The 12,588-nt window shown below is 38.1% G+C and overlaps 1 protein-coding gene across 1 annotated transcript; it reads right to left on the bottom strand.

Moving 5' to 3' along the window:
• Positions 1-3,154: 3,154 nt before the first annotated feature.
• Positions 3,155-11,663, bottom strand: cyc1 (cytochrome c-1). The gene is given in 8 exon segments (XM_028446360.1): positions 3,155-3,544; positions 4,368-4,468; positions 6,716-6,766; positions 6,769-6,875; positions 7,575-7,732; positions 9,039-9,165; positions 10,006-10,196; positions 11,540-11,663. Coding segments are annotated over 8 exon segments (921 nt in total). The 5' UTR covers positions 11,621-11,663; the 3' UTR covers positions 3,155-3,439.
• Positions 11,664-12,588: the final 925 nt, after the last annotated feature.

The raw sequence follows: 12,588 nt of genomic DNA, 5'->3' as shown, positions 1-12,588 counted from the left end.
CTGATGGGTGAAATAAGCCAGTGTTTGAGGAATATGAGCCTGTTCTAAATGTACGTTCACACTGAATGCACCTTCAGTGGCTTAAATCACCTGTGATTTTTCGTCCCTTCATCACTTTATCGCTTCAGTGACGTGACGAGCTTGGAATAATATAAATTAAATGTGTTTGAGGAGACGTGTCAGCAGCATAGGATGGCTGTATAGAGAGCCCTCCTGTTACACTGGATATAAAGACTGACTACCGCTTGATAGCGCATATTTTATATTGATTTTTAATGTAATATTGTCGCCAGAGTCATCTCTCCATCCAAAAAACATGTCATAAAAAAATCTCATTATTTATTACTACAGACGTCAGTAGATGTTTTAATGCAGATCAACCTCTCAGTGTGTTTCCCTAAATGATCTGTATCCACAACGTATAAAGAAAACTACCGTTTGCACACAAAAAAAAACGTAAAGCAACACAACGTTAATGATGTGAACACGTCTGTGGTGTGTGATGTTACTAATGTGTTTCAGAGAAAAGTGTTAAGGTTCATTAAAGTGTTAAGAAATGGTGTTCAGGTGGGCGGAGCCAGGTAGAAGCCCGGGGTTTCTTTGATAAAACCTGCCAGCGACCAGGTTTAGTTCACGGACAATGTTGCCATGGTAACGTACTCAGAGAAGAACATACGTACCTCGCATTTAGGAATGAGATACTCAGAGTTTCCCTCATTTGAGCCCAAACATACTCAGTTTGAACATAACCTGCTTTATGGAACACCCCTCAGTTCTTTCCTTGTTTTTGCACCATTACTTATACTGTCATGGCTGATTTGTTGTTGTTTGTAATTTTATAATTTTTTTCAATCTGACTTTGGGACATGCACAAGAATCCCGTTGTACCTGTTCTTTTTTAATATGTACATATGGCAATAAACTTTATTCTATTCTATTCTGTTTTGTTTAAGAATGAATGTTTTAGACAAAATGTAATCAAAATATGTAAAAAAAATTACCTTTATTGAAAAAGGTAAATCATATTTTGACAATTATTTTTCAGAACTCCTAAAAATAACATAAAATGTGCAACCACGTGTAAGAACAGAACTAACTAGAACATTAGCTGAGGATGCAGGTACTGTCCCGCGTAGCAGCTAAACATGAGCATTAGCTAGCATTAACATTGGCTAGCATTAGCATTAGCTTAGCATTATCCTAGAAATAGTCGCCGTCACCACCCAATCCTTTCACAGACCTGATGCTTTCAACGCATGCGCGCAACGCGTCTATTGTTTTATGGCCGTTTGTGTGCTATTTTAAATAAATTAGAAATGTATGTTTTGAGTGAATTCTGATATATTTTGGTTTCTGTTTGGTTTTTGATTGTCAATGTTGTGTATTGTTTGTAATCCAGATTTAAAAAAAAAAAAAACAAACAAAAAAACAATAAAACCACAAAACAGTTACATATTTAAATATGTACTATTAAAATACTCAGCAAATGTCGTATGGTCGGTTTACATTTAAATGTCACGTCCCAGCAGCGCTGTCGTAAGGACTGCGAGGGAAGGAAGTGATGTAGTCTACGCGCATGGATCCGGTTAGTGAAAAGATTAGTGACAATAGCATTAGTCTACAGTAATATTAGCATTCACCTATCAATAGCATGAACCTAGCAATAGCTGATTATTAGCAATAAGCTTGAAAAAAGTTCAAATGTGTTGAATGTTAAAGGTTAAATGGTCAAAATCAGTTGAACAACATTAGGATGAAGGGATTGAAAAGTTGAAAAAGCTGAAATTTCCAAGAGAAATGAATTGGAAAGAAAGAAAAAAAGTATTAAGTCAAAAAGTTACAAATGCTAAAAGTAAAAGCATAAATCTCAGAAACTTTCTGAATGTTTTCATAACATTTGTCAAAATGGAATAAACGGTTGTTGTATGGTGTGTATTAATCATTCATTAATTATTCTGCAAAAGAAATGCTTATTTAACCATTACAGCTATTCGCCTGTTCTGACATGTCACACCTGTTTACTGCTTTTTGTAAAGACACAGCTGCAAAGTAAATGTTATTAAGTGATTACCAAAACAGCACCTGTTTTTCCACAGAAGGTGCTAAAACTATCACCTCGAGGTGTGAGAAGTCACACTTTAGGTGTAAGAAGTCACACTTTACTTAACAGGAAGACAACGCCTTATGTATCAAGTGTTAACGACGAACAACTAGTGAGGAAACCACCCTTTGTGAACACCTGTTACACCAGCTGGGCCATGACATCTGTGTGAACTTTTGTCCTATTTTTCTATTCGCTTAGATGTCAGATCATGTATTATGACATTATCACGCCATGCTTCAGGCTATATATACCACTGATTATTGTGTTCAGGGGCTTCTCTTACACAGACATTCTAGTTGTTCATGAAACCCCCTTCTTTCTCTATCGGCTGATAGTTTAAGACTTTGATACTTTGAAACTTTTTTGATTGACTTTTAATTTTTGTAAACCTATAATAAAAATTCATTAACTATTAAGAAGCCTACTTGATTAAATTACCCACCTGCAAACACCCACATCTGAGACGGCGCCTGAGTGGAGGACACACTCCACTTAACAGGGGTGTCCGGGGTGGGCTAACTCATGCTGTTGTAAAAAAAAGAGTTGTTTCCAGCTTCGACCTATATTGGATGGGTCCTAATATCAATCCCACAAAACTATAGCGAGACTACTCATAAACCTAAAATATGATAGACTTCCAATAGGAGGAAGTACACTTAGTCCTTTTCTTTATTAGATAACAATAATAGAGAATAGGCAGCCAGCTTCGGAGACGAGGTAGAGGGGGAATTCTTGTTTGAGTAAGACAGTTTTAGATCCCCTGCCGTCATAAAGTCCCGCGGGCTAAAGACAACGGTGTAGGAAGAGTTAACGCAGATAGTGAGGACGCCTCAGATCCAGAAATAGGAGAACGTTTGGTACTAGAGCTAAAAAAGTTTGAGAACCACTGATTTAAAGGACATTTTTGTTTGTCGTTCATTAGAAACATCTGTAGCAGCTTCAACTATTGATCCAAGAATTTCACACCAAACTTTAAACAACAAATAATAAAACCACACAGACGTAAAGTTCTCTTAAGATAATTTATTTTATACAGTAAAACACACGTAAGAGGTTCTTACGGTTTTTATTGATGGACAAACTTTAAACCTGTGATTTTACGAACTTTCAGGATGACTCGGCGTTTGTTTCGGCTATTTAATATATTTTACATCATGAATCTTGAGTCAGAGGTCAAAGGTCGGCCTCTGAACTGATCGAGTACACACACACACACATTACATTAAGGTGCGTTCAACGACAACAGAAATGATGTCTTAGTCCTGTGTGAACGCGGGTAGGTCGTTGGACGCAGCTCGTCTGCTGTAGGCCCGCATCATGTTGTGTGTTTGTCTTTTATTTTGGAGGTCTGTAGGCGATCTTCCTGCTCTTCAGCACCGACCATCTGTGTCTCTTCATGTAGTAGAGCAGAGGAACCAGGATGGCAGCGCCCATGATCAGCTGGGAGGACACAGGACACAAAACATGACTACAGCAGCATTGGCAACTGGAGGCCCGGGGGCCACACAGGGTCCTCAGTCTAATTTTGTGTGGTCCTTAAAGTAAACTCACCAAATGACCTCAATCACACACAAAAATACAAATATATTCCAAATTACACAGAAAAAGACAAACATACGTGATGATTCGTGATGATTCCAAAAACACAAAATTATATAAAAATACACAAAACAGTTAAAAAAATATAAAAAAGGACGATAAAACCCGTTATTTCAAATACACACAAAATTAAACAAAATAAAGGAAAATCTAAAAAAATTTACAACCAAAAATATACAAAATGATTCCAAAAGTACAAAATAAAAAAGTATAAATTATAATATATATATATATATACACATATATACTGTATATATATCGTACTTGATATGAAAAAAAAACAACACACACAAAATGAGAGAATAATATACAAAAACACAAAATGGCAACGATATACAAATCAATAAAAATATACAGAATGACTAAAAAAAACATAAAATATGAGAAAAACACAAACTTTGTTGTTCCCCGTGTTAATGCTCTGCTCATTATTCTAATGCTAACGTGATCATGTGACCCTCAGATCAGATTCCACCACACGTTTCTGCTTCATCATAACTCAGGTGATGAGAATTCTGATATGTGTGTGTGCCGCGCCGCGCGCTCTGCAGACATTGGCCTATCGTGATGGGATCATTTGATTGGAGGAAATCTTTCCACTTCCTGGATGTGAGTCTCTGCTCTGCAGTGTGTAGTGTGTGTAGTTGTGTAGTGTGTGACGTACTTTCAGTCCCATGCGTTTGCGTTGGTCGTGCTCCGGCTCAGCGGCCCACCTCAGAAACGTACACACGTCCTTAGCAACCTGACTCATGGTGGCAGGGGTTCCTATGGCAACAGAGGGAGAATCAGAGCAGTTTTTTCCAAAATAAAAGAAAAAGCACAAAGGTAAACATCATTCTCTTCTTTCCTCTGGGATTTAACAGAAAACGTTACATTTGGTTGCATTAAATTTAAAAAAGTATTCCCTAAAAAGTAGTAAATGTAATGAGCATTTCGGTGACGATCCCAGGTACTCTCACCTCGTTTTATTTATTTTTTTAATTAACTTCTTTACACAAGCAGAACTTTGTTCATTTATTTGTCTTCAATAGTTGTTAATGAACTTTTCTGAATTAGCGTAAGGTGACATCAGCCAACTGCTGCCACCTGCTGGTGCATTGTCACTTTTTACTGAAGCAAATAAAGAACAACTTTTCAATTGTTGAATAACACCAAAAATTATACAGTAACCTTCATTTAAAGTCTGTGTAAAGCAAATTCAGCCATTTTCTTCTAAATACATTAGATAGGTCATAAATGTATTCCTTAAAGCGGAGGGTAGGTAATTTCCTCCAGATACACTTTTAAGTTTAAGTTTTTAGTTGAAATTGTCTTTATGTTCTGATAAAAACTAAGATCTTATGTTCTCTGAAAAAGGAACAAGAAAACCTGTAATAACTTCAACCAATGGAAAAAAAAAGGAACCGTTTTTTTTTATATCCAATAACGTCTCCCTGCTCGTTCTCGATCCCTCGCATGGACGAGCTCACACTGAAAGAGTGTCACCGCTGACAGTTAAAACAGAGTTTTTGGTCATGTTTTTTTAACAAAGTTTATTGTTTACTTACTGCTGAACGAGACATGAAACAATTAAGTTTCTACACAATACAAGTGATGAGTGAGCTCCTCTTCTGTAGCAGCTGTGCACATGTGAGTGAGACTGAGCACAGGGAGGAGGGGCGAAGAAGGTAAAGGCAGAGAGCCGTCGGGGAGGGTACGTTCAAAATCATGCTAGCTTTTGAAAATCGCCTACCCTATAATGTAATTGTGTAGCTAGGATTCACAAACTGTTTCAAATTTCTGTGTTCAGGATTTAATGGCAGGTGAGAAATCATAGCCGCGTTACGTAACAAAGCCATCGTTAGCATTAACCCGACCCTGCTGCTGAAGCACACCAAACTTCCGTGGACTCCAGGGGGCGCAGTTCGACCCCTAGCCGAAAACAAACCACATTTTCAGACTCGGGAATAAAACGCGTCCACTGGTGCAACTTTTTCAATGGAATGAGCAAATTTTTTGCACCGCGATTTTGTTTTTCGCCTCTCACAGGTACAGTTTTGCCTCTACCAGGGAAGGCGGAGCGGAACTTTCCGCTGATACCTCGTTTGGCCCAATCCAAGCACTTTTGAAAGCACTAACGACGCTGGAGCTGCTTTCACACTGCTCTCTCCCATAAACACAGTACACGGAGGCGGGGCCCTTCCCACTCATGGGCGTGGTTCCAGCGCCTCTAACTCGCTGCGTTTCAGAGCAAAAAGTGCTTGTTTTCCATGATTTTGAAACCTAGTTTTATTTACTTAGTGATTTTTTTTTATCTTTCAAATTTGGCTCAGTGGTCAATGACACGTTTCTGTGGTGTGACAAACTTTTAACACAAATTTATTTCTGCTTCACACAGATTTAAAGCTGAGGTGATATCAGGGGGAAAAATGGGAAAACAAATGAGAACGTTTTAAAAAACCTAAAATCGTTGAAATGTTCTTATTAGACGTTCTATGCCTAACAAAACATTATTTTGCACCATATTCATTTTATTGCCTTTTTAAAAATGGGACTACTTTACAGTTTTAGAGCCTGTGTTCCTCCATCTTGAAATCACGTGATTGAGTGAGTGCAGCTTTTTCAGTCAAAATACCAACTTAAGCTGCTTTTGTTTGCTCTAAATAATCAGGAAAAGTTAAAGATGGCGACATAAACGATAATACAGGGTCATGATTAAAAAAAATTGGGAACTACTGATTTCGAGCAACTAAAAGCACCACAAATTGTCATTTTGACTGAAAAATCTGCTAAATGATCTAAAAATCAGGCTGAATGTTTCACTCTAACAGAAAACAATGGGATGTTTACAGGCAGTGGGGCCGCGTGACATCATCAATCACGTGATTTCAAGATGGAGAAACACAGGCTCTAAAACTGTATGTTGGTGCATAATAATGTGTTTTATCAGATATAGATCTAATAATAAGCACATTTCAAATATTTTGGGCCACATTTGTAAGAACAGTGGAGGATCCCTGTATGTATCCGTACCGTCTCCGTACTCCAGGATCTCGTTGTAGATGGGCGGGGCCATGCCGATGCCTGTCCAGGGAAGTAGGGGTTGTAGTAAAGCCCTTCTCTGACCGACACTCCTGCAGGAGGCTCACAGTAACCAGTCAGCAGGCTGAACACGTAGTCTTCTCCTCCGTGTCTGCAGCAGCAGAGAAAAGCTGGAGCTTTAGTTCACTTTAATCGTTTTTGTTCACGTCTAAAGAAACACTTCAACTCTGACAGGGATCACAGAAGTTTGTAGAAACTCAGCCGTGAAGGTAAACTTCTCATGAAGATATTAAGACTATAATTAAGACGACGGGTGAGAATCTTTAACTACTTTACAATTATAGGGACCGAGTTTCCCTCACAGCATTTCTTTGTTTCTCATGTACAAAATGACTCCAAAAAACACACAAAATTACAGAAAAATACAATAGATGGAGACAAAGATACACAAAATTACTTTAAAAATGTATGAAATTACAAAGGATTGCACAAAAGTACAACAAAAAATACAAATTTGCCACAAAAACATACATGACAACTATAAATATACACAAAAATAAAACAAGAACCAAAACAACTCCAAAACACAAAATAAGAGAAAAAAAATGCAAAATGATACAAATAAATCCAAAATTACAGAACAATAAACAAATCAAAATAAACACAAATGACAGCAGAACAGATAAAGTCTCATGGACTGACAGCTTGTGTTATCATATTACTCCCTTTGTTTAATGCCAAGTATTTTCATTCAGGCAGGTTGAGTCCAACCAATGAAAAGTGTCTGATTTAAGTACTTCCTGTCTCTAGCAAGTGTTCCTGTAGCTCTCTGATTGGTCGGGTCCAGTACCTGGCGTTGACGATGTAACTCAGGTCTGGAGGCAGGGCTCCGTTATTGGCCACCCGGGCCGCCTCAGGGTTGGGGTACGGCTTTGGGAAATAATCTGACAGCTTCCCTGGTCGCGTGAACATCTCTCCATTCTCATCAGGCCCGTCCACCACCTCCACCTGAAAAACACCAGTAAAATGGTTTACTACTTTGTATCTGTGGCCATGTTTACATGGCGCTTTAATTCCCCTTTAATTCAGAATAAACGTTAAATCCTCTTTAAACTGTTGCTACACGCCGCAATGCGTCCTCAATCAATTTAGCGCGTTTCCCTCTGATGAATATGTATAGTAGGCGGAGCTCACAAGAGGAGCAAAAAAATGGGAGGAGGACATGCAAATAAATTAATACAGGGGACGCGATGCAATTCATCATACCTGGACTTCATTGCTGCCTTTTTTCCGTTTCATTTTAGCACGACCCACAACCAGGTGGCAACTGTCAAAGCTTTTCGAGCAGTGATGACAACAGTGATATTTGTAAGGAGACGGGGCAGGGGAGAGGAAAGACGCCCGAGAATGGCATTTTCAGACCTGAAGTTAATATATTTGGAATGAATTAATTAACAATTTTAAGAACGTGTTAAAACCTTTCCTGTTTCGTCTCCTCACCATGGCTGGGGGGGACACAGCAAAGATCCGCACTCTCCATGGCCGGAGGCTGGTTCTAGTTTTAAAGATGGTACCGTGTAAGAAAAACAGGCCGTTTGGTGTTGTAGAGCTGCCCTTTAATATCTGGCCGCACTATAAACATATACTCGCTACCTGTCCTGGTCGCCGTGTCGGACTCTACCCAGAGGCACACACACACACATCGCTCCTCCGCGACTCACTCTCTCACACACACGCTGATCAACCGTGCGCATGCCCCCACGTCACTCACATCCATGCAGACTTCCCCATTGTGGGATGAATAAAGAATCTATATCTCTATCAACTATCTCTTTGCTGTAATTCATCCATTTTTTTAGCTTTCTCAACCAACACCTCCAATTCTGCTACTTCAAATGTATTTGTTTGCTTCTGTGCACTTAGCTCTCCTTCATGCTCCATGTTCAACACAACGCTCTTTTAAATAGGGTAGTCTGATGACTTCTGCACGTACACTAATCATTGCTGCAATCTTAGTGAATTCCTCGCAGCGGGTGAGGAATCTGCATTCCTAAAGGATTTAGGAAAGCAACTGGTTTACCACCCTTTATTTCAGATCTTAGTGGATCTGCCCCATAAAGCGCACCGCCGCATTGGCCGCACCCTCAACTTTAAAGGAAAAAAAATAGCCTCCTATACGTCGCAAAATACGATTAACAGAAAGCAGAACACTTTAATTCTGAATTATTTATTACAAATTAAAAACCATCATGTAACCGTGGCCAGTGTGTTTGGGACATGATTGGAGGCTAATGTGAACATGAACGTCATTCACCTCCTCAGCGATGACCTTGACCTCGTCCTCTGTGTGCGACACTCCCACCAGGTTCCTAAAGGCCAGGTACTCCATGCTGTGGCAGGCGGAGCACACCTGCTTGTACACCTCATAACCACGACGAATACTGAAGAAACAAGGACGCACACACAAATTAATCAGTGACAAACTGTACATCAATGTTTTTCACTTCACTCTCTCTCACAGACGTCCGTACTGGCTTTTAAACTTCCTAAAATCATGGTTGATATGGTTACCAAGTTAAATGTTAGTAATTTCATATTCCTCTGCTGAAATCACATCTGATTTTGTGCATTATTTTACTTCTGTTCATTATTTACAGTTGCTACACATTCAACCACCCATTTAACAATGAAAAATATGGTGGAAAATGTGTGATATCATCCCAAAACATGCACGTGAGGATATATTATCTTTCATATTTCAATTTCTGCTTGATTTTGTTAAATAATTATGAAATACTTTTTTTTAGCCATGTCTGCATATGCTGTCCAAAGTTAACACGACATGTAGCGCTCCCTCTATTTTTTTTTTGTGCTTTGCATGCATTATTCACGCTAAAAAATAAAAGATTCTGTTTATTATTAAATATATATTATTAATAACAAAGGCAGAAATTAGCCCAGCACAAGTGTAGAGAAATACAGAGAGATTCTGAATTCATGGAGGAATTAGGCATTACTAATAATACATAAATCCAATATTATTATAGCTGTAATCAGCTCAGGAACTGGAGGAAGCTAAAGAAACATCACTATCACTGATATTTTTAAAAGCCTGACCGGCCGATACAGATTAATGTGTAACATTTTAAATTATTAAAGTAATAAGACAACACAGTGGGGTCAATAAGGTCAAGGTTAAGTTCTTCTTCATGAGTGTTTTGTTCTAAATAAAAATAGAAGAAGAAGTGGTAGTCTGATGCTAAACGTAGACGTGTGCACACCTGGCGTGGTCCAAAGAGGACAGGGGTCCAGCGTGGCTCCAGGGATAGTTAGGGGGGTGGAGCTCCAGGTCGGAGGCTTTAACGGACTGGTGCAGCATCAGAGCAAGCCCCGCCCCTCCAGCAGTGACCACGCCCAGTGTGGTCAAGGCCACCTTCTTTCCCCGAGGGAGCGCAGCAAACGACATGTTGGCCTACGAAAGGAACACAAACACAATGTGTTCATCTATGCAACAAACATGACAAGGAAAAAATACACACGCACATGCACTCGTATGTGTGGCTGGATTGTAGCCGTTACATGACTGTGCACGAGTGTCCGTGTGTTTGTATTTGATGCTGCTCAAGTTTCCCGCCTCCTCAACTGTGAACTAAACCTCTAGTTTTTTCCCCCCCCAAAAAATAAAGGAATATTTTTTAGTCATTTGTGTACAGTCCCATTTTGTAAAATAAATCGTGAGAGAATCGTATCGTGAACCCAGTATCGTGATTTGAATCGTATCGGGAGTTGAGTGAATCGTTACATCCCTAATATTAAGTCCTTTTGCATATTTCTGTTGCCCATGTGTATTTTTTCGAGACACTTTTGTCTATTTTTCAGTCATTTTGTGTATTATTATTGTACTTTAATGTATTCCTTTATCATTTTGTGTATTTCTGTTGATCTTCCAAGTATCATATTGTGTGTTTTTGGAGTCATTTTTTGTTGTCTTTTGGTGTATTTCTTTTGTCACATGCATTATGTGGGTCATTTTGTAAATTATTTTCATTCAGAGTTATTGGAGTATTTTTTTTTGTATATTTCTGTCATTTTGTGTGTATATGGAGTCATGTTTGTTGTTCTTTAGTGTATTTCCCTGTCATCTTAGGTAATTTGGGAGTCATTTGGTTTCTTTTTGTAGTCACTTTGGGTTTTATGAATGACTATTTTATTTTTGTTTTCCTTTTGTGTTTTGTATTCTGTCATTTTGTACATTTGTTCTGGAAAAATAATGTTCACTATGTTATGTGTCATAAGTTGTTTCAAATCTTTGATATATTCTTTTGTTTTGTGTTTAATTGTCAGTTTTAACAGCCTGTACAGGGAAATCACAAGTATTATTGTTTCTATTGTGAAATCAAGCATCATTTTGCATAATTTATCTTGTCACACTATTAATGACTGAGTCACATAAAGTATAATGTAACTTGTTTGTCTGATAGTTGGTTTGGTTTAGCACAGTCACCAAATCAACCACAACACCGACGTAAGGCGTACGTGATGCCGCAGGTTTTAAAAAAAAAAAAAAGCCGGTTAACAATGTCAATTACAGAAAATTACAAAAAAATAGTCAAATACATCAATATTATCCAAGTTTTCATTCAAATGGTTATAAAAAAGCTATAAACACGAGTGACCTTGTGTTGCCCCGCTGCTAGCTCTCCAAGCTAAGGTTAGCACCATGTTAGGATCCAATAAACTAAGATTTCCCATTACAATATGTGAACAAACACAAAACTGCCCGTAAATGGAAACCAGGTCCGTCCGTGCTCTTACTTTGGGGGTCTTTAAGGTTTTGGGGACGCTGAGAAGCGCCCTCCCGCTCCCGGCTAGTGTTGTCGCTCGTAGCGCCGCCATCGTCTCCGCTCCTCTGAAGGCGGAAGTAGTGTCAATGACTCTATGAGGTACGCGTCTTCAAAATAAAAGCAACCTGTGTGAAGCTAGGAGTCAGCGGCTGATGCGCCGGCCTGACCCTTCAAAAGAAAAGAAAGAGTGAATGGATTAAATAATGGATTAACAACAATTAATAATGACAATTCCCTCTTTTTAACATGTAAAAAATATACTTATTATTCAACGAGTGTACAATATCTCAAATTAATATTACATCAAAAAATGTTATTTAAAATCATTTTATTTAATTTTTACGATTAAAATAATGAAATTACAACAAGGCCCCCTTTTGCCTTCAAACGTACGAGTCTACTCAACCTCTCCCAGTGTCATGTTTACACTTTTTTACAGAGGCCCAAACATGACGTAGTGAAAAATGTATTAATTTGTGGCCATAAAATGCTAATATGTGGCCACGAAATGCTTATTCGTGGCCAAGAATGATTAATTTGTGGCCACAAATAATAATAATAATAATAATAATAATAATAATAACAATCATAATTATTATTATTATTATTATTATTATTTTATTATTATTATTATTATTATTATTATTATTATTATTATTATTATTATGTCATGTCTGGGCCTTTGTAATAATATGATTACTCACATTATTTTGTGGAACAAATTATAGGACTTTTACCATTTCATTGATTTGAGTCGTAGCTTGTTGTAAGAACTAATGTGGAGAACGGCAGGAAATGCAAAATCTTTACGATTCTTATGATTCAACCATTTTGACAGTGGTAATATAAACTGCCCTGCCCCCCAAGGACCATTAATCCTGGTTTATTTAAAGTATATGCCCTTATATTGAGCCACATATTGTATTGAAGTTGAAATATTCCAAGCCTCCGAGACCCAAATTTAAAGAACGCAGTCGATTATATGATTAATTAATATCATTCCGGAAGTCAAATGATGAT

This window comes from Gouania willdenowi, chromosome 5 (genome assembly GCF_900634775.1).
Source record: "Gouania willdenowi chromosome 5, fGouWil2.1, whole genome shotgun sequence".
Taxonomy (NCBI): domain Eukaryota; kingdom Metazoa; phylum Chordata; class Actinopteri; order Blenniiformes; family Gobiesocidae; genus Gouania; species Gouania willdenowi.
Note: the sequence above shows the minus strand (reverse complement) of the source record. Positions and strands in the feature narration are given on the sequence as shown.